The sequence below is a fragment of the Bos taurus genome, chromosome 2 (assembly GCF_002263795.3).
Source record: "Bos taurus isolate L1 Dominette 01449 registration number 42190680 breed Hereford chromosome 2, ARS-UCD2.0, whole genome shotgun sequence".
Lineage (NCBI taxonomy): Eukaryota > Metazoa > Chordata > Mammalia > Artiodactyla > Bovidae > Bos > Bos taurus.
In genome coordinates this window covers 86,071,922-86,094,628 of record NC_037329.1, presented here as the reverse complement: position 1 = coordinate 86,094,628, position 22,707 = coordinate 86,071,922, and the positions used below count along the sequence as shown (strand labels likewise).

The 22,707-nt window shown below is 35.4% G+C and overlaps 1 protein-coding gene across 1 annotated transcript in view; it reads right to left on the bottom strand.

Annotated features, from left to right (window-relative positions):
- Positions 1 to 4,093: 4,093 nt before the first annotated feature.
- Positions 4,094 to 22,707, bottom strand: part of MOB4 (MOB family member 4, phocein) — a 29,718-nt gene continuing 11,104 nt past the window's right edge. The window contains exons 3-8 of the mRNA NM_001083526.1: positions 21,186 to 21,286; positions 17,974 to 18,016; positions 17,697 to 17,783; positions 7,731 to 7,810; positions 6,255 to 6,366; positions 4,094 to 6,130 (exon numbers count right to left, since the gene is read on the bottom strand). Coding sequence (NP_001076995.1) covers positions 5,999 to 6,130; positions 6,255 to 6,366; positions 7,731 to 7,810; positions 17,697 to 17,783; positions 17,974 to 18,016; positions 21,186 to 21,286 — 555 coding nt within the window. The 3' untranslated portion in view covers positions 4,094 to 5,998. The remainder of the gene's footprint in view (positions 6,131 to 6,254; positions 6,367 to 7,730; positions 7,811 to 17,696; positions 17,784 to 17,973; positions 18,017 to 21,185; positions 21,287 to 22,707) is intronic.

The following is a 22,707-nucleotide window of genomic DNA, read 5'->3' as shown; positions in this document are numbered from 1 at the left end:
AGAACTTTTTAAGATTAACAGAGTGAATTCAAGAGGACTGCTATGGTAGACTGAATAAAGGCTCCCTAAGATGATTACATTGGGCTTCCCCGGTGGATCAGATGGTAAAGTATCTGCCTGCAATTCAAGAGACCTAGGTTTGTTCCCTGGGCTGGGAAGATCCCCTGCAGAAGGGAATGGCTACCCATTCCAGTATTCTTGCCTGGAGAATTCCATGGGCAGAGGAACCTGGTGGGCTACAGTCCATGGGGTCTCAAAGAGTCGGACATGACTAAGCAACTAATACTTTCACACTTGTTTCAAGACGATAACATTATATGGCAAAAGGGGCTTTGCAAATATGATTATCTTGAGATGGGAAAATTAGCCTGGAATATCCAGGTGAGCATGATGATGCAATTACAAGTCTCCTTGGAGAGGTGGAGAGAAATGGCACCACAGAGGGAAGACAATGAAATGATGTAGAGACGGGAATGATGGGGCCACAAGCCAAATAATGCCAGCAGCCACCAGCAGCTAAAAGAGGAAAAGAACAGATTTCCCCTGGAGCCTCCAGAAAGAAATGGGGACTTTAATTTTAGCCCAGTAAAACTTTTGAGCTCCTGATCTCAAGAATTGTAAGAGAATAATAAATTTGTATTCTTAAAGCCACTAAGTCTTTGGTAATTTACTACAGCAGACACTGAAAACTAATATAACCACTAACATGGTTCTCAACCATCAGAATCCAAGATCTGCACTTGTTTTGTAAAATGTTTAAAAATCTAAAAGCACCAAACATTTTTAAAAGTGGTTTAAATATTAATTCAAATCAAGGCAAGAACAGTTTCTATCTATAAATATACATGTGGTTTTAAAATAAAATCACACTTTCTAGGGGAGTTAAATAAAATTTACCCTCGAAAAAAGATTCTATTGAATTTCTGAAATTGGGTCAAGCGGCTATGTCATTGCTAGTGCAATAATGACTATACCCAGTGTTTCTTCATCTCGGAGATTGCCTTGTTCCTTTGACTCCCCTCAATCTATCTCTGAGGAAAGTAGGGGAAATAGCACAAAATCCTATCATTCCTGCTTCATATAAGTCTTGATTTTTTTTTTTTAACTCTTGATTTTTATAACAAGATATTTTAAATGTTTTGTTTTTTAAAAGAAATTAACATTTTCTTTCATTCACGAATAACTAAGGAAAACCAAAAATACTAAAATTAGCAAATGTTTATAAAGATGTAGAAAATTATTTTACATAAAGTATCATGTTAAATGAGAATGTTCCTTTGACACTGTTATACAAAGTCAGAGAAAATCCTATTATCTGTGACAAACTACAATTTTTAAGTGAGTAAGACTTTCATGCTGCTGCTGTGTCGCTTCAGTCATGTCCGACTCTGTGCGACCCCATGGACTGCAGCCCACCAGGGTTCTCCGTCCATGGGATTCTCCAAGCAAGAACACTGAGTGGGTTGCCATTTCCTCCTCCAATGCATGAAAGTGGAAAGTGAAAGTGAAGCTGCTCAGTCGTGTCCGACTCTTTAGACTGCAGCCTACCAGGCTCCTCCAGACTTTCATGAGGTCCATTCAAAACAAAGTGGTAAAGGACTAACTGACCTTGCAGTGCAATGGATAGGAATCTGCCTGCCAATGCAGGGCGCACAGGTTCCAACCCTGGTCTGGGAAGATTCCACATGCTGTAGAGCAACTGAGTTCATGTGCCACAACTACTGAGCCTACGTGCTGCATACTGAAGCCCACATGCCCGAGGGCTGCACACTGCGACTACTGATCCAGAGTGCTGCGACTACTGAAGTCCAACTGCCTAGAGCCTGTGCTCTGCAACGGGAAGCTACCACAAGAAGCCCAAGCACCTCCATGAAAAGTAGCCCCCACCCACTGCAACTAGAGAAAGCCCATGCACAGCAACAATGACCCAGTGCAACCAAAAATAAATTTAAAAAAAATTTAAGGTAAATACACCATTTATGGAATTATAAACTGTTTTTACCAAGGTTTATAGCTGAAGTCCAAATCAGGATAAAATGATTTCATTTTAAAATGAGTATTTTACTAATTTTGAATGCTGATGCTGTAATTAATCATAGAAACACTGACACAACACAACTGACATACTGTCTTCATGGATAGAAGTTCAGGATGTCAGCTGTTATTTCTTTTTTGGAAATTTGTTTTTATGAAAATTTAGTATTCTCTTTGCTTAATTAGATTCTCACACTTCATATGAAGCTCTGTGTACTATAAAAAGAAATGTAAACAGAAGAAAAAATCAAATAAAGTACTATAATTGATTTTTAGCCCACAGAAAATATCCGTGTATCCCCAAATATTAAAAGGCTTCTAATTAAATCTTTTAGATGAGTAATCTAACCATTTAGTGAATTTACTTGAAGTTATCTGGTTTTATAGGGTGCCCTACACTAACAATGCCTGTTTTTTCAGAAAATGCATTTGGATGTTTTGACAACCTCAAATAAATTGCTAAATGTGTTGTACTAATACATATCCATAGTGTCTGCTTAGTTAACAGTCAGCTGTATTCAAAAAATGAGAATCTTTCATGCCTAGCATGAAGAACCACACCAAGAAACCTTTGTACATTCAAGAAGTATTTAAAAATAAAAGTATATAAAATGTAGCATTTAACTGTACAATAAAATAGGAAACCTTTGGGCAAAAATAGAGCAAAGTACCCAGGGAAAAATTAATTAGTTCTATTACAATGATTTTGACATCACTAAACGTGTTTGAGACCTTAACATTTCTTGCTAATAATGCAATTAATCACAGATTTAAAATTTTATTCTGATATTAAAAATATTAACTCGTTAAAAATTTAGGGAATCCCCTGGTGGTCCAGTGGTTGGGACTCCATGCTTTCACTGCCGAGGACCTAGGTTCAGGCCATGTGACACAACCAAACTCAAAAATTCATTCTAAATTTAACTGAGAATCTGTTCTAGAAATGCAAATTTAATACCTCAAGTCAGAGAGAAGAAAATGGACACACATGAAAGAACTGTAATACTTATGGGAACATAAATTATTAAAAATTAGGTACTTTCTTAGATATGATATGAGAAAAATGATGAGTTGACTATATGGTCAAAATAATTTCATGAAAAGAAAAATTTAATTTTTGGATCTATATTGTATAATTCAAACAGTAAGTGGAGCCTAACTTCTTTATTACACAGAACTGTAGTTTTCTACTCCCCTCCTCTTAGAACAATTACTTTATAAATCAATGGTTTGCTGGGCTCATCAGTTTTTTTAGTACCACCTAAGTACAGCTGCAAGGAGATCCAACCAGTCCATCCTAAAGGAGATCAGCCCTGGGTGTTCTTTGGAAGGACTGATGCTAAAGCTGAAACTCCAATACTTTGCCCACCTCATGCGAAGAGTTGACTCATTGGAAAAGACTCAGATGCTGGGAGGGATTGAGGGCAGCAGAAGGGGACGACAGAGGATGAGATGGCTGGATGGCATCACCGACTCGATGGACATGAGTTTGAGTGAACTCCGGGGGATGGTGATGGACAGGGAGGTCTGGTGTGCTGCAATTCATGGGGTCGCAAAGAGTCGGACATGACTGAGCGACTGAACTAAACTGAAGTACGTACATGGACTTCCCTGGTGGCTCAGACAGTAAAGAATCCACCTACAATGCAGGAGACCTCAGTTTGATCCCCGGGTTGGGAAGATCCCCTGGAGGAGAGCATGGCAACCCACTCCAGTCTTCCTGCCTGGAGAAACCCCATGGACAGAAGAGCCTGGTGGGCCAGAGTTCATGGGGTCACATAGAGTTGGACATGACTGAGCGACTAACACAGCATAACACAGCACATATACATTTATATTTTCAAAATTCTGTGAATAAAATTTTCAAAATTCTGAATTTTTTTAAGGAAAATCAGTAATTGTTTCACTTCTGTCTTACCTGATTCAGTGACTCAACTTTCCAGTGCAAGAATATGAATGTCAATATGAATACAAAAGCAACACTACAAACTGATGTTTTCTTTGGGGTATTTTTTTTTTTTATGATCAATTCCAAACACATAGTACAGGGAAGATGGAATGAGTAAGAAAAAAAAATTTTATTTCCCCATTAACACCAAGTCATATTATTCAAAATGTGTTTCAGAATACTTAGCCAGATCACCAAATCCCAGCCACTGCCTTAGTTCAAATGTCCACTAATAGTCAAGCAACAGAAATCCACTGAGACTTTTATACAGAGAGAAGAGCTACATTGCTATATATAATTTATTAACTTGGTTTAGTTTCTCGATATTTAGCAAGTTTGCATAAAAATGACTATTCCCATTGGTTCATAGTTACATTAATATAAATGCATAATTTCAAAGCCAATATTCCTTTCACTGTGAATATAAAACTTCTTAAAGAGAGTGTGGATTGGGACAAAATAATGACTGGCTGCTGGGATAGCACTGTTCAAAGCCAAATATACTGGCAGGATCAGAAAGCATAAATATATATACAAACTCTCAGGATGCTACTGTTTTCCACGTTTTTGCAATACATATTTATAGTATGGTATGAATTATTTCCTCTAACTTGAAAAAAAAAGAATACTACATTTTAATCTTCATTTCAAAATAACTCATTCAAATGAAAAAGAAGTTCATTTGTTAATTCTGTTCAAAAGATGGATTTAAATATTTTCTTCACTACATGTACAATTTTTTTTTAACCTAAGTGTCTCATTACAACCAGCTCAGCAATAAGACCTCTAGTGCTTTGTTAGAAAACTGCATTCAGTAGGTACGACTGTAAAATCTATGGTTGAATCCTTCTTAAGACACTGAATTATAACCAAGTCCAAAAAATGTATGAGCATTCAACAATACCTTTAGAACCTGTGAATTACTGCAAAAAAATTTTACATGTCCATATAATTCAAACATAAACTTTGTGGAGAAGGGGTGTAAAATAAATACTATAGTATTTTCCAACTCTATTTAAGTGCTGCCTAAATGGTTAGATGTGAAGATTAATATTACTAACATTATTAGTCAAACTATTTCAAGGACTGTTTTCCAAGTAGTGAGAACAATTTTGCAAAGCAAAGATAAGCAAGAGCCTATGCCAATACATTTTTTCCTGTAGTGTAATGTAATTGCTAATATGAGGTATAATCTGTAAGCAATTAATACAAATATAAATAGGTATAGGTCACCACTAAATCACAGTCTGGCGAAAAGCTTCTCAGGTATGTAGTTTGAGGAGGGAGTAAGGGAAATGGAGAGAAGGGAAGGACAGGGCAGGTTTCCACTGGGAACATCATTTACACTCTTTATTGTTATCACTATGTTGTATGTAACTATCCACTGATGCAGAAAGGTAAATCCTTTCTAAGTATGCTGGTCTAGAATATACTTTGTGTAGCATAGTAAGATTACTTAAGTATTACTGATGCTTTATTTGCATTTATACTTGGATATACACATAATTATATGTATATCAAAAACTATAAACAGAATTTAAAAACTTTTATCTCATTTTAGAAAACTTATTAAGATAGAACTATGTGCTACAGAATTTCCTAGAATCCCAGGTATAAAACCAAAGGAAAACATTACTATGTCTTTAGTATAAATGGTTTGTGTGAAACCTCAAGCTCACTCATCTTTTTCTAGATGCGTTTATTTGATGAGGATTGTGATCCAATGATTGTTTAGCAGCAATTTTACCAAACTGTAAATTCTTTTATTAACAGGCATTATAAACATAATACTAATCTTATTTAAAAACCATGAGTGCCACACAAGTGAATATACAGCTCATGAATAACTTAAAAAGTATTTCCCATTTTAAAAGGCAACACTCAGCATACAAAAACCTATACTAAACAAAGAAGCTATAATATGGATACATGATTGATGTGTCTAAAATGATATATATACAGTACATAATTAATGTTAATTATGTGATCAGTACGTTTTTTTCTATATGATTCCCTTCATGCTTCACTTTCCCCAGAAACTGAATTCTGAACTTCTTCTTCTAAAATTGGTACAATCAGGTTATCCTTGGACATCAAATTATATTTCATCACAAATTTAGTAAACCGATGACACAAAAATGTTTCATTCTGTAGAGAGAAAAAAAACTTATTTCAACTTACTACTCAAAACCAAATAAATGAGACATATATCAACATATATTATTGTCATTCTCATAAGACTGTATCAGGACAATTAGTAAAATATACTTACTTCATATTCATCAAATATCTGCCGGTGATGAAAATAAGCATGTGAAAATATTCTGTAAATCCTACGGCATACTGATCCTAGTTTTGCTACAGATGATTCCTTTATGCTAACTCTAGAAATAGAAAAGAAATCATAGATTCATAGAGCTACACAGATCTTAGGAACAATATAGTCCAATCTTCTCAATTCACAAGAGCAGAAACTGACACCAGAGAAAATAAGTGACCAGTCCAGTTCACAGTGCTAGTAAGTGGCAAGGGCAAGACCAAAACTCTTGTTCTTCACTCCTAACTTCACTAGGAATTCATAAGGAATTCCTCAAAACAACCATAGCGCCCAAGAGATTCAGAATTATAATTCTGAGACTTTGTTAAAGTTCAATGCAACTGAAACAAACCTTGGCAAAACTTACTAAAAACAGGTTTTTGATATTTACACTATGTCCACTAGAGCAAATTAAAACCACTAAAAGGAATTGTCATTTTATTCTATAGAACTCAATTTTTTAATGTGTGTATGAGAAATAAAAACTGCCTATTTGTTTTCTTTTTTTAAATGTATACAGGATACTAAGGCAAACCCATTATTTTTTACATATTTTATGTGAGCTCTTTGAAGTCAGTGATATTTAGGTGAAAAAGTCTCCAAATCTATCCACTCGGTAACAAATATCTTAAGAGAATAAAAGACCAGTCACAAACCTCACCAATAATATATTACAGTTATGCACAGGCTTCCTCCCCGATCTTAAACATCTAAAAGCAAGGATAAGGACTCCTTCAAAAATTATCAGTCCAATAGAGAACAGACTAAGGGGGAGCAGGATTGGAGAGGAATGGAGTGGGAGTTTGGGAATAACAGATGCAAACTGATATATATAGAATGGATGAACAATGAGGTCCTACTGCATGGCACAAGGGAACTATATTCAGAATCCTGTGATAAACCACAATGGAAAAGAATATGAAGAAGAGAGAGTGTGTGTGTAAAAACTGAGTCACTTCACTGTACAGCAGTAACTAACACAACACTGTAAATCAACTGTACTTCAATTAAAAAAAAACAGGCTGGAAATACATAGAACATACTTAAAAAAAAAAATAAGCAGTCCAACTTAGGCAAGTCTGCTCTTTAGCATGCTATCTACGAGGATGCTCACTCTACCAAAGTGTCAAGTAAGCAAGTGTGTAAATATCCCAAGCCTGAAGCTTGAGAGGGAGAGCCCTGGAAAATGACACACAGCAGCAGGAACGACCCATGACTGAACTGCCAGTGAGCTTTGGGAGCTGAGCCCTGATGCCTTTAATCACAATCTTAATTTCAAAACGTGAATAATTCTGGACAAGTCAAATATACAACAGATAAAAAATAAAGTTTACAGAATACAATGCATTAATGAGCAAACTAGTTTTAGTTTTAAAAACATCAGTCTTTAAATCCAAAAAGTTTAATACCACATTTAAAGGTTTTATTTACCTGCTGGGAAAATATTTATTGCTATTCAGAAGACATGCAGCACCATCAAGTGTGTGTCTAGTGTAGTCTATAGCAGGACACTATAAAAGAAAGGATATAAAAATGCATAAACAACGACTTCTACCTCTAAAATTAGGTATATTTATTGGATAGGTGTCTTAATCCAAAACCTCCAAGCATATTCTAAGGAAATGTTCCTTACAATATCAGAATGACTGTAAAATTCAATGTTATGTCAATAAATAAGGCTTTATTATCCCCTTCAACTATAATACCCAGCTTATAGTAAATAAGTGAATCAGTCTCCCAATTTCTCACTCTCAATATTGTACCTAGATGAAAACAATGCTTCCGTCAAGTTAGGAAGAACACCTGATTATCTAATCTAACTCTCTGCCTTTACAAATGAGGAAACTGGTCAGTTTGTAAATGATGCACAGGATTCTTAGCAGAACTTAAAAATCTATGGGAACTCCCTGGCTGTCTACTGGTTAGGACTCCACACTCTCACTGCTGAGGGCCCAGGTTCAATCTCTGGTCAATGAACTAAGATCCCACAAGCTGCACAGTGCAGCCATAAAAAACAAAATAAAACAAAAAAATCTATAGGCAAGGATAAGGAATTCCTCAAAACAAGGAGACCAACTTAGGAAAGTCTTGTTCAGGTATGCTAAGAAGAGGGGGACTCTGTACAACAGAAATTCAAGTGAACAAGCGTGCAAATATCCCAACTCTAAAGGATGAGAGACACAACACGTGAAGAATGATGCACAGCAACAGGGACTACCCCTGACTTTTGGTCAATGATTTATACTAGATGATGTAGTTAGGAAGAAGGATTTAAAAACCATAACCCAGATATACTGACTCCTAGTCCACCAGTTTATACTTTACCAAGTGGCCCAGCAGCCGTCTTCTTCATAAATACCTCCAAAGATCACTGCCTTCTTACATCCTAAAAAGTATGCCTTACTATGTTGCTGGTACCCTAATTCCAATCTAGACTCTTGAGAGTCCCATGGACTGCAAGGAGATCCAACCAGTCCATTCTAAAGGAGATCAGTCCTGGGTGTTCTTTGGAAGGAATGATGTTAAAGCTGAAACTCCAATACTTTGGCCACCTCATGCGAAGAGTTGACTCACTGGAAAAGACTCTGATGCTGGAAGGGATCGGGGGCAGGAGGAAAAGGGGACAACAGAGGATGAGATGGCTGGATGGCATCACCGACTCGATGGATGTAAGTCTGAATGAACTCCGGGAGTTGGTGATGTGGACAGGGAGGCCTGGTATGCTGCAATTCATGGGGTCGCAAAGAGTCAGACACGACTGAGCGACTGAACTGAACTGAACAGAAAAAGTATGCCTTACTATGTTGCTGGTACCCTAATTCCAATCTAGTAGTTCTATAAAAATTTTTCTCCCTGAACCTCCTTTGCAATTTAATATGAAATCTGAAGTTTCTTTACATTTTAATAAACCTGTCTTACTCTATTCCATTTATCAGAAAATGAAACTGATTTGTCTCACAGCAAATCAATCAAAGGAAAGATAAAACTGCAAAGTAATTATTCTCATTCAGTTCTTCTGAGGGCAGGGAGTGAGAAGCATCAAAAGAAATGAAGACATAGAGTGAATCAGGGAACCAAAAAGAAACAAATAAGACTAGAGAAAGAAAGAAAAATGACTCTAATTCTACTCGGTAATTAGAATATTTTTCAAGTGCTGAGAATGAAATTGGTTACTCACAAATAGTGCAGCATTAATCAGTTACATTTTAAAATGAAGTAACTACTCAACACGGCTAAGTATAGTACATGGCAAATACAGATGAATCTAAACCAAAGAAAAGGTACATCCTCTTTCAGCCATCTTTCCGTGCCACCGTAATGGTGTGCATGTATGTCCTGGCTGACGCTCTCAAGAGTATGAACAATACCAAAAGGAGAGGCTAATACCAGGTGCTCCAAAGTCACAGTCAGGATTCTAACTGTGATGATGAAGCATGGTTACACTGGAGAATTTGAAATCATCGACGATAACAGGGCTGGGGAAATTGTTGTGAACCTCACAGGCAGGCTAAATAAGTGTGGAGCGATCAGCCTCAGATTTGATGTGCAACTCAAAGATCTAGAAGAATGGCAGAGTAACCTGCGCCCGTCCCGTCAGTTTGGTTTCACTGCACTGACCACCTCGGCTGGCATCATTGACCATGAAGAAGCAAGACAGAAACACACAGGAGGGAATATCCTTGGATTCTTTTCCAGCGATGTAATGCACACAAATAAAATGCCTCAGAGGAAAAAAAATGTACATCCACAGGAATTTTATGGCTAGTAGACTCCCTGCCTAAAACAGTAACAAGAGCAGTATTTATTGAAAAAAGTATCTTTATCCATATATATGATTACAAGGTGATTTGGTCAAACATCCCAAGTCATTGTAATTCTCATTCATATCGGTCACTTGGATGTATCATTAAGTCAGCATGGAAATACAATGCAAGCTACATATTTAATTTAAATATTCTAGTATCCACATTAAATAGGTAAAAAAAAAATAGGTGAAATTAATTTTAATGATATATTTTATTTAACTCCATATAGCCAAAATTATCATTTTAATATAATTGATAGAAAAATTGCTAATGAGCTTCTGTGTGGTTTTTTTTTAGAAGAGGTTTAGACTTTATTTGATGAACTCTACAGACCACTGAATAAGACAGGGACAAGATCAAAGGTAGACTTTTCAAAGATTCAAGTGATGCCCTGGAGGAGATGTGGATTTAGAATAAGGAAATAAATTAGGAAGCTATTCAGCAGAGTCTGACCTGACTGCTAACGCAGCTTAAATAGCACTGGGAAAGGAGAAAGATTTAATGGAGACACTATGATGATAATAGCCAAGGCGTACATAGCACCTACTTAGCTCTGGGCACTGTTTAAAGCCTTTATATGTATTAACTCTTATTTATTCTTCACAACAACCCTACAAGGTAGGTTATGTTTCCCACTTTGCGGATGAGAAAACTGAAGCAATGAATTAAAGACGTGCCTAAAGACTCACAGCAGAGTCAAAAGTATAACATGTTGACTCTTGAATATGGTGGACAAAAAAGAAAGAAATCTATTTTCCTGATTCATGAGGATATACGGAAAGTCCCTGAAGAGTCTTAAAATCTGCTAAGACTCTCCCCACATACATTCCAAGATGCCAGGTCACGAGGTAGAATTTCTGTGCTCAGGTCACTGCTGCTCCCTTAAGGTCACAAAAAAGTCCAAGTAGTGTATGTGCTTTCTTTCTCCTTTTAGGGGCCTGTTCCCAGGAGAATGGGGATATTTTAAAGATAAGATATAATTCACATACCATAAAATCTCTTTTAAAAGTGTAAAATTCAGTAGTTTTTAGTATATTCACAAAATTGTGTAACCATTATCAACTACATTCCATATCATTTTCATCACCCCCAAAAGAAACCCAATACTAATTAGCAGTCACTTCTTCTCTCTTCCCCTTAATCCTAAACAACTGATCTACCTTCTATCTTCTCTGAAATTACCTATTCTGAATATTTCCTAAAAATGGAATAGAATGTGGACTTTTGTGTCATTCAGCATGTTTTCAAGGCTCATGAATAGTACAGCATGAATCAGTACTCATTATTTTCTTAATTCAAAACATTTTTAGACTTGGCTTTTAATATATACAAAATACTTGAAAATGTTTCTCCCTCTACAGACTTCATTCTTTTTTAAGGCTAAATAATATTCCATTATATACATACACCACATGTTGTGTATTTACTCATCAGTTGATGGAAATTTGGATGTTTCCATTTTTGGATATTGTGATTCACGTGACTGTGAGCTTTATTGGTACACAAGTATTGTCTGGATCTATGTTTTTCATTTGAGTATAAACCTAGGAGTAGAATTGGTAAGCCATATAGTAACTCTATACCTGTTATTTTGAGGAACTTTCAAACTGTTTCCAAACCCAGCATTTTACAAATCCATTGTCTATGTATAAGGGTTCCATCTTCTTCACATCCTGGCCAATACTTATTATTCTAGTCATTTCAGCGGGTAAAGTGTATATCATTGTAGGGGTGGATGTTTTTTCCACTTTGAAAAACCTGTGGTAAAATGTAAAATTTGCCATTTTAACCTTTATTTTTGGCAGTGCCACATATGGGCATATGGGATCTCAGTTCCTCAACCAGAGATTGAACTCATGCCCTCTGTAATGGAAGTATAGAGTCCTAACCACTGGACCACCAGGGAATTCCCATTCCATTTTAAACATTTTTAAACGTACAATTCAGTGGCATTAGTTACATTCACTATTGTGCAGCCATCTATACTATCTGTTTGAAACCAAAGGTTTTTCCTCATTCCAAATAGAAACTATAACCATTTAAGTAGTAATTTCCCCACATTCCCAATCCCCAGCCCTGACAACTTCTAATCTACTTTCAGGCTCTATGAATTTGTCCTTTCTAGATATATCATATAAGAGAAATCATACCATAACTGTACTTTTGTGTCTGGCTTAGTTCACTTAGCATAATGTCCTTCAGGTTCATTCATGCTACATACAGCATATATCAGAACTTCATTCCCTTTTATGGCTGAATAATATTCCATTGTATGTATTTATATCCATCACATTTTTATTTCTCCATTCTCATGTTGTTTTGATATGCATTTAGCCTAATTACTAATGATGATGAACACCTTTTCATGTATTTACTGACCATTTGTAAATTTCTTTAGAGAAATAGCCATTCAAATCCTTTGTTCATTTTAGGGACTTGCCTGGCAGTCCAGTAGTTAGGACTCCATGCTTTCAATGCCATGGGCATGGGTTCAATCCCTGGTTCAAAAACTAAGATCCTATAAGCTGCACTGAGCAAGCAGAAAAAAAAAATTCTTTGCTCATTTTAATATTAAGCTGTCTTTTAGTTGTTTCGTAATAGCTCTTTATATATTCTGGACACCAGACCCTTAATAGAGATATAATTTACAAAAATATTTTCTCTAGTTATGTACATTGTATTTTCATTTTCTTGACAAGTGTCCTTTAAAGCACAACCATTTTTATTTTCTACGAAATCTGACTTACATATCTTCTTCCACCACTGAGCTTTTGGTGTCATATCTAAGAAATCACTGCCTAGTCCAAGGTCATGAAAATTTATACTTATTTTTTCCCCCACGAGTTTTACAGTTTTAGCTCTTACATTTAGGTATTTGATTTCCATTGTGAGCTAACTTCTGTATACGGTGTGAGGTAGGGGGTCTAAATTCATTATTTTGTATGTAGTTATCCAGTTAACTCTCAATGAGATATTTTACATTGTCCCTTTGTACTAAATATTTGAAATCGGTATGTATTTTATACTTAAAGAACATCTCAATTTAGACTACCCACATTAAGTGCTCCACAGCTACATGTTTTATGGCTACTGTTTCAAACAGCATAACTTTAGATATTTAATTGATTTCTGAATTTTTTCTTTTTAGAATAAGAGGAAGAGTTTTGCCTTAATTTAGCTGCCTCCCTCCATCTCCTCCAATTAATTCTCAATTAACTGATCCTACTCTGCTCATATACAACAGCAAACATTTGGCAAAATATGGCCAAAATAGTATGTTACAAGTAGTAAGTAACATGTTCAAACTTTTATAAATTATATTTTACCAAATATATATTTATAATGCTACTGTAAGTAATCACAATCTGCATATGACTGAAAGGACTAATGGATAATAACACGTTATAATCTTCATTGCTTATAATCAGTTTGTATAGTTAACTCTATTTGCTGCAATGCCTCTCTGTAATTTTGAAGGACCTTGAGTAAATCATCACTGTTGCTGAGTACTCTGCGCCTCTTCCACTTCAGAATCTGCCAGTGCTTTTAATTCGTAAGAGCACCTTTCTTAGCTACTAATCTCTGTTGCTATTATTTTCTAACTACATACAATTATTTCGAAAGGATTCAAAAAGTGTCCTTTCAAGATTTTCTTTTGTTTGTATTTTTACAATAATCCCATCCCTCAAATACTCTTGCCTGGAAAATCTCATGGATGGAGGAGCCTGGTAGGCTGCAGTCCATGGAGTCGCTAAGAGTCGGACACGACTGAGAACATCACTTTCACTTTTCACTTTCATGCATTGGAGAAGGAAATGGCAACCCACCCCAGTGTTCTTGCCTGGAAAATCCCAGGGACAGGGGAGCCTGGTGGGCTGCCGTCTATGGGGTCGCACAGAGTCGGACACGACTGAAGCAACTTAGCAGTAGCAGTAGCATCCCTCAAAACTACCATTTGGAAAATACACTACCACCACCCCTTGAAACGTGGAAAATCTAGTGGAGCTGGTCTTCAGCAAGCAGTGTTGCACTTTTAAGATTCACTCACAGGATATAATTCTGATGATTATTCTATCTTACATTTAACATAACTCAAGAAAAAAATTTCCCTGGTGGCTCAGTGATGAAGAATCTGCCTGCCAATGCAAGAGACACAGGTTCAATCCCTGGGTCGGGAATATCCCCTGGATAAAGAAATGGCAATCCACTCTATTCTTGACTGGGAAATCCTATAGACAGAGGAGCCTCACAGGCTTCCTCCTCTAGTCCTCCTCAAAAAAGCTGAACACAACTAAACAACAGCAACAAAGAAAAAAGTACATGTAGTAATGACTTGGTATATATGTGTCTCACAATACAAGACACACTGGATGGCCTTCCCACATTAAAGTGAGGGTAATGCATCTTTACTATTGCCAAAATGACACTAGCTTTTTGGATTCAATTTTCTAATAGGAATGATCACATCATGTACTATGCTATGGAGTCAGTTCCAGTGAATTATCAATGAAACTGCTATGATTTCCCCAGATACAGAATGATACACAACCTTAATATTGCTTCAACTTATTAACTAAAAAAAAAGTAATATCATGAGTGAAGTCAATATTGAAAAATAAGTACTACTAGCTTAGATAGGTATCAAATACTTCTTATTTTGGAGAATTAACCTTTTCAAACAAAAGGGCATCAAATATTGATTTTCCAACTAAAGAATTAACTAGCTTTAAGCTTTAGTGGTCTGTCAATATAATAATCAAAGGTCTATAATCCTACAGCACAGGGCTAACTCAGTTATTTTCAGTGAGTCGATGTCATGTAAAAACTAATTACCACAGATTAAAAGGGAAGGCAGATCAAGGGAAATGCAATGCATATTTTTAAGCAAACCAGTTATAAAGGACATTTTGAGACAACTAAGGAAAAATGAATGTGTACTACATGTCAGATGACATGAATTATTTAAAACAAAAAATGTTCTATAAACAATTGCAACTTCCTATACTCTCACCTTAACAAAAGCAAAATAAAGAAAAAACAACATGAATGAGATTTTCAATAAGACCAATTATGGAAGAAAAATCATTATGCTGGGTTTCAATAAGACCAATTATGGAAGGAAAATCATTATGTTGGGTTTCAAATAATGGCACCCTACTCCAGTACTCCTGCCTGGAAAATCCCATGGACAGAGGAGCCTGGAAGGCTGCAGTCCATGGGGTCGCTGAGGGTTGGACATGACTGAGCGACTTCACTTTCAAATAAATAGTAAGAAATATTAATGTAGAAAAAAAACACTGACTTATAAAACTCAACATTTCTATTTGATAGACTAGTAATCTAGTAATCATTTAGTATCAACTAGTAATCACCAACAGTTATTCTTACAAAAAGAAGTTAAAACTAAACCAAAATATCTAAACAAGTGTATTTCGTCCATTACACATTAGATATCAACACAATATGACAGGTGTTATTATGTCCTAGTCAATGAATCGTTAAGTTCTAGCCAATTTAATTGTCCAGTTACAAGAAATGATACCATACAAACAAATGGAAAGATTTATCATGTTCATGGATTAGAAGAATTAATACTGTTAAAATGACGGTACTTCCCAAGGCAATCTACATACTCAATGCAATCCATATGAAAATACTTATGGCATTTTTAACAGAACTAAAACAAATAATTCTAAAATTTGTATGGAAATACAGAAGACCCCACATATCCAAAAAAATCTTAAGAAGTAACGACAAAGCTGGAGATACCAAGTGCCTGATTTGAAACTATACTACAAAGCTATAGTAATCAAAACAGTATGGTACTGGCACAAAAACAGATACATAGGGAAGAGAATAGAGAGCCCAGAAATAAACCCCACTTACATGGTCAGTTGTCTATAACAAAACAGGCAATATATATACACTGGGATAAAGAAAGTCTCTTCAATAAATGGTGCTGGGAAAATTGGACAGCTACATGCAAAAGAGTCAAACTGGATTACTTACACCACACACAAAAATAAACTCAAAATGGATTTAAGATTTAAATGTCAGATGGGAAACCATAAAACTCCTAGAACAAAAAAAGGGTACACTCTTTGACAATCAGGTTAAAAAATGGGCAGAAGACCTGAATACACATTTTCTCAAAAGAAGACATACAGATGGCCAACAGACACATGTAAAGATGCTCAACATCACTAATTATCAAGGAAATACAAATCAAACCAGAATGAGATACTACCTCACATTTGTCAAAAAGATTACCATCAAAAAAACAAGGACTTCCCTGGCAGTCCAGTGGTTAAGAATCTGCACTTCCACTACAGGGGGCATGAGTTCAATCCCTGCTTGGGGAGCTGAGATCCCACATGCTGTGCAATATGGCCCACCCCCCAAAAAAAGGACGAAAAATAAGTACTGTTGAGGAGATATGGGAACCCTCCTGCACTGCTGGACAGAATGTAAACTGGTACAACCACTATGGAAAATAGTACAGCAGTTCCTAAAAATTGAAAAATAGAAACTGCCATCATATCAGATCAGTCGCTCAGTCGTGTCCGACATACAACCCAGCAATTTTACTCCTGTGTACTTGCCCAAAGAAACAAAAACACTAATCAAACAGATACATGCATGCCCATGTTCACTGAAGCGTTATTTACAGTAGCCAAGATATGGAAGCAGGGCTTCTCTGATGGCTCAGTGGTAAAGAATTCACCTGACCATGCAGGAGATGCAGGTTTGATCTCTGAGTCTGGAAGATCACCTAGAGAAGGAAGTGGCAACCCACTCCAGTATTCCTGCCTGGGAAATCTCACGGACAGAGGAACCTGGTAGGCTACAGTCCATGGAGTCATAAAAGTCAGACACAACAGCGACTAAACAACAATGACAACAAAGATACGGAAACAATCTAAGTGTCCATATAAAGAAGATATGGTATGTATACACACTGGCATAAAATTGAAATTTTGCCATTTTTAAAAGTGTAGATGGACCTAGAGGGTATTATGCTATGTGAAAAAAAGTAAGAGAAAGGCAAATACCATATGATTTCACTTACAAGTGGAATCTAAAAAAACAAAAGTAAAGAAACAATAAAACAGAAGTCATAGATATAGAGAACAAAGGTGGTTGCCAGAGGGGACATAGAAATGAATGAAATAGATGAGGAAGATTAAGAGGTATAAAACTGCCAGTTACAAAATAAATGAGCCCTAGGCATGAAATGTACAACATAAGAAACACTCAATAATACAGTAGTAATTCTGTATGATGACAGATGGTAAACTAAACTTATCATGGTGATCACTTTGTAATTTAGAGAAATATCAAATCAGTATGCTTTACTCCTGAAACTAACATAGTGTAGGTTAATGATATTTTAATTAAAAAATTTTCAAAAGATACTAATCAAAAGAAATCCTAAAGTAACACTGTGACAATAACCTTGCATCAAAGAACTCTAAACCAAAGAGCAAAATAAACAGTGACCTAAAAACTCAAAAAAAATTTGTCTATCATTGTCTTGAAGAGATTTAGGTTATAATGAATTTATTAGTCATTCAACTTTATACATTCTCACCTCTTTCGGTGTTTTATGAGCTGCACAAAGAAAAATCCACTGTTCAGTTGCTGTCATCTGAGTGCATGTATCTGGATGGCATTCACTCTGTTAAAAATTGTTACACTTATTAACATGTAAAATAACAATGAAAAAGTTTATCAATTGAGTTGCTACATTTTGTCCAAAATTCTAGAATAAATTACAAATTCTGGATGTCTTTGTAAGCACATTAATTTATAAAAACAGAAAAAAAAAACAGAACTTTCAATTAGTTTTAAGTTAAAGAAAATATTACCTGAAGTTTGACAGCAAGTCCATTTAGCTCAAGACAGAATTGCCTAAAAAGGTAAATATATAAATGAAAAAGCCTTATCTATTCTCCATATTATTTTTAGAATATTAATTGTAAAAAAAAAAAAAAAAATACCATCCTTTCTCATCACTATTATCAACACCACTTGAGTTCACATGGCACATTCCTTACAAAGACATACACATTAGTAAATAAAACCCAAAACCAACGACCCTAATAATAACATTCAATATCAGTTTTCAGTGAGTTGATCACTTTAAACACTAGAAATTAGTATAATTTTCCTGAGAAATAATTTGAAAATATTTACCAAGAACCTTACAAAGTGTGTATTTTTTGACTAAGTCATTCTCTTAAGGATCTATTCTAATGAAACAATCAGAACTGCAATCTAGATATATGTACAAAGATGTTCACTTAAACTCTATACATAAAAAATTTCTTTGAAATATAAATTAGCAATTAGAAAATAGTAAAATGTTGATATTACATAAACATACAAAAGATATATACTTATATTCACAGTACAATTCCAGTTATATAAAAACTTATATGTGTGTATATATCTGAATACAGTTGTCCCAGGTCAGGGAAGATTCCACATGCTGCTGGGGCAACTAAGCACAGCTCGTAAGCCTGTGCTCTGGAGACTGAGAGCTGAAACTACTGAGCCCACATGCCATGACTACTGAAGCCAGTGTGCCTAGAGTCCGTGCCGTGCAACAAGAGAAGCCACGGTAATGAGAAACCCATTTCACCACAACTACAGAGTAGCCTCCACTCACGACAACTAAAAAAGCCCATGCAGCAACAAAGACCCAGCATAGCCAGCAATGAAATGAAATATTTTTTTTTAAAAGAAGAAAGCAAATTAAAAAACAAAAAAGGTCAAATTATCAGCTATCTATTTCCACTTCAGATGCCTAATAATAATGTTGTTCTAAGAGTACACAAATAACACTATTTCTGAATCACTACATAAATCTATTGGAGAAGGCAATGGCACCCCACTCCAGTACTCTTGCCTGGAAAATCCCATGGACGGACGAGCCTGGTAGGCTGCAGTCCATGGGGTCGATAAGAGTCGGACACGACTGAGCGACTTCACTTTCACTTTTCACTTTCATGCATTAGAGGAGGAAATGGCAACCCACTCCAGTGTTCTTGCCTGGAAAATCCCAGGGACGGGGGAGCCTGGTGGGTTGCTGTCTATGGGGTCGCACAGAGTCGGACACGACTGAAGCGACTTAGCAGCAGCAGCAGCAGCAGCACATAAATCTATACTGCTCAATATCTGTAAGTTACATGTTTTATGTTTCTGAGTTGTTTTCCACTAAGTAGTAAAGACAAGTGGTGACAAAAAAGTTTCTCACTAGTCCAATCTACTTACAGCCAACAGGAAAATTAAGCTAACTGATCTGGCAGTGTTATAGGTACAATCTGTGGCAAACAGTGTAAACTTAACAGCTTCAAGTTAATTCAACACAGGGCTCACATACATAGTTATGCAGCTGAAGGGTCAAACCAGAGCTGACTACCCCTCTAGTCACTAAGCCCTATACACTGGCATGGGATTGCAGCCATTCAAAGGAAACAGCATCTTTTCCTGATTACAAATATTCAGTGAGAAGTACTGGTAGATTTCACTGAGATCAAGATTCAATCCCCATTAACATATAATCAACTACATTAATCAGTAATAGCAAGTATTAAGCCTCAAATCAGTAACATTAAGCACATGCAAAAAAATCAAACTACTTTGAAAACTCTTTTTGGTTAACTATAAAGATGTATACACTATAATAAAGACACAAAACAATATATATGTGATGTATAATATTTAAATTATACAAAACAAAAATAAGTGAATTATACCAAAAAAATTATATTAAAAAGTAACAAAAGTAGTAACAATAGCACCAGGACAAATGGAATATGCATAAGAAAGAATTTACAAGTTTTGTATAATGCATATTTCACAGTCTAAATTAAGTAGGGAGGAAAAAGTTTTTTTAGATCTGAAATAAAAACCTTGTAAATTAAAATGAACCCTAACTTTTTAGAAATTAGGCTTATAGTATAAAAAAAAACCCTTGCTTATTTTCATCCTTAATCCCACAGGTAAGTAAGTAGTTATTTTCAAAGTAGATTAAAATAAGGCAGAGTATATATCATTCTAAAGTGTTTTCTATATTTATAAGAATGGCATAATATCTACATACTCATGATCATCCATCATGCTTTCAATGATCAGCTTTCAAGGATCATCCATCAAGATGTATTAAAAAAGAAAACCCAATCAAGTAGTCAAGTGACTTGCCCAAGAAACTGGCAGTTTACAAAGAAGTCCCTGAAACAGCTGAACTGTTACGACAAGACACTGTCTTAACAATATCTAGACAAACCTATGGCATCAAAACAAAACAACAGAAAAAGTACCTTATCTACAAATTAAGGCACTCATCATAGGAAATGTGGTCTAATTTATGCAGGAAAATTCATATCTCTACTTTATTATTTAAAAATCAACTCAAAGTAACAAACTTGGATGAACACGTATTTCATGCTGCCTTCTCTAACTTATCAATTCCCATTTACAATGGGAAGTTTTTAACTTCAAGAAATAACCTAATTTAAAAAAAAGAAAGAACCTAGTAACTTCAGGTTACAGCTGCTTCTAAAGTTGACTCATAAAAAAATAAATAAATAAATAAAGTTGACTCATGATTCATTAGAAATCAATTTTTTCATTCAAAGACTATTATTAAAAGCTCTAAAACGTATTTCAGGATTACAATTAATCTTCATTTACAAAGAGAAGACTGGAAATTCATACTCGTTGACAGGTAACACATCAGCTACCAAGTCTAGACTAGGCCCTCTAGAGAGAAATAAAGTAGGCAGGTAGTAGGCAGTAAAAATGAGTAGGTACTTGGAAATACTGCATCTGTGATTAAAGGATATGATTAAGGAAAACTGTGTAAAATGATAAGACGGCCCAAATCCATAAATACAGAAAACAATCAGTAAATAACAATGTTGAAAACTTTATAACACTGAAAACATAAAAGCTTTAGAATCTGGCTTTTTGGTCTATAGTTAAATAATTTATGATTCATAATCATAATTAATATTAAAGGTTATTTTTACTAATAGAAGTACTACTATTATTTTGCTATATCATGAGGACCTACCTTAAATGTTCATACTTCCACACACCTTCATCTTGGCCTTCAGGTGGTTCAAGAATTTTGTCAATATTGGAACAATCTGCCCTTATGTTCTGTTGAATATACTACAAACAAACAAGTTTTACAGTTAATTAAAATATCATACTACACAGTAAATCATACAAGAGTTATTGTTTAATGGGTACAGACTTTCAGTTGGGAAAGATGAAAAAGTTCTGGAGACAGAGATGGTTGCACAACAATGTGAATGTACTTGATACCACAAAATCATACACTTAAAAATGGCAAAAATGATCAATTTTATGTTATGCATTTTTTGCCACAATAAGAAAAAGCAGAGTGAATACCAAACAAGAAAATCCAAAGAAATCCATGCCCAGAGGTAATCAAACTGACATAAACTAAAGATAAAGAAGCCAGAAAGTGTTCAGAGGAAGGAACACTTCCAAACTTATTCTATGAGGCCACAATCACCCTGATACCAAAACCAGGCAAAGACAACACAAAAAAAGAAAATTACAGGCCAAAATCACTGATGAACATATATGCAAAAATCCTCAACAAAATTCTAGCAAACAGAATTCAACAACACATTAAAAAGCTCATACACAATGAGCAAGTTGGGCTTATTCCAGGGATACAAGGATTCTTCAACATACACAAATCAATCAATGTGATACACCATATTAACAAACTGAAAGATAAAAATCATATGGTCATCTCAATAGATGCAGAAAAAGCCTCTGACAAAACTCAGCACCCACTTATGATAAAAATGCTTCAAAAAATAGGCATAGAAGGAACCTACCTCAAAACAGTAAAGGCCATATACGTACGATAAGCCCACAGACATTATTTTCAATGATGAAAAACTGAAAGCATTCCCTCTAAGATTAGGAACAAGACAAGGGTGACCACTCTCAATTCAACATAGCTTTGGAAGTCCTAGCTATGGCAATTAGAGAAGAAAAAGAAATAAAAGGAATCAAGATGGGAAAAGAAGAAGTAAAACTCACTGTTTGCTGACGACAAGATACTATACATAGAAAACTCAAAAGAAACTATCAGAAAATTATTAGAGCTAATCGCAATTCAGCAAAGTCACAGGATACAAGGTCAATACGCAGAAATCACTTGCACGCCTATATACTAACAATGAAAAATCAGAAAGAGAAATTAAGGAATCAATCCCATTCACCACTGCAACAAAAAGAATAAAACATCTACAAATAAAGAGAATCTCCTTTTATCTCTAAGGAGACAAAAGAACCTATATGGGAAATTATAAGACACTGATGAAAGAAATCAAAGACAACATAAACAGATGGAGAGACAGTCCATGCTCCTGGGCAGGAAGAATCAGTACTGTGAAAATGACTATACTACCAAATGCAATCTACAGATTTAATGCAATCCCTATCAAATTACCAATGGTACTTTTCATAGAACTTGAACAAAATATTTCACAATTCATATGGAAACACAAAAGATCCCGAATAGCCAAACCAGTCTTGATAAAGAATGG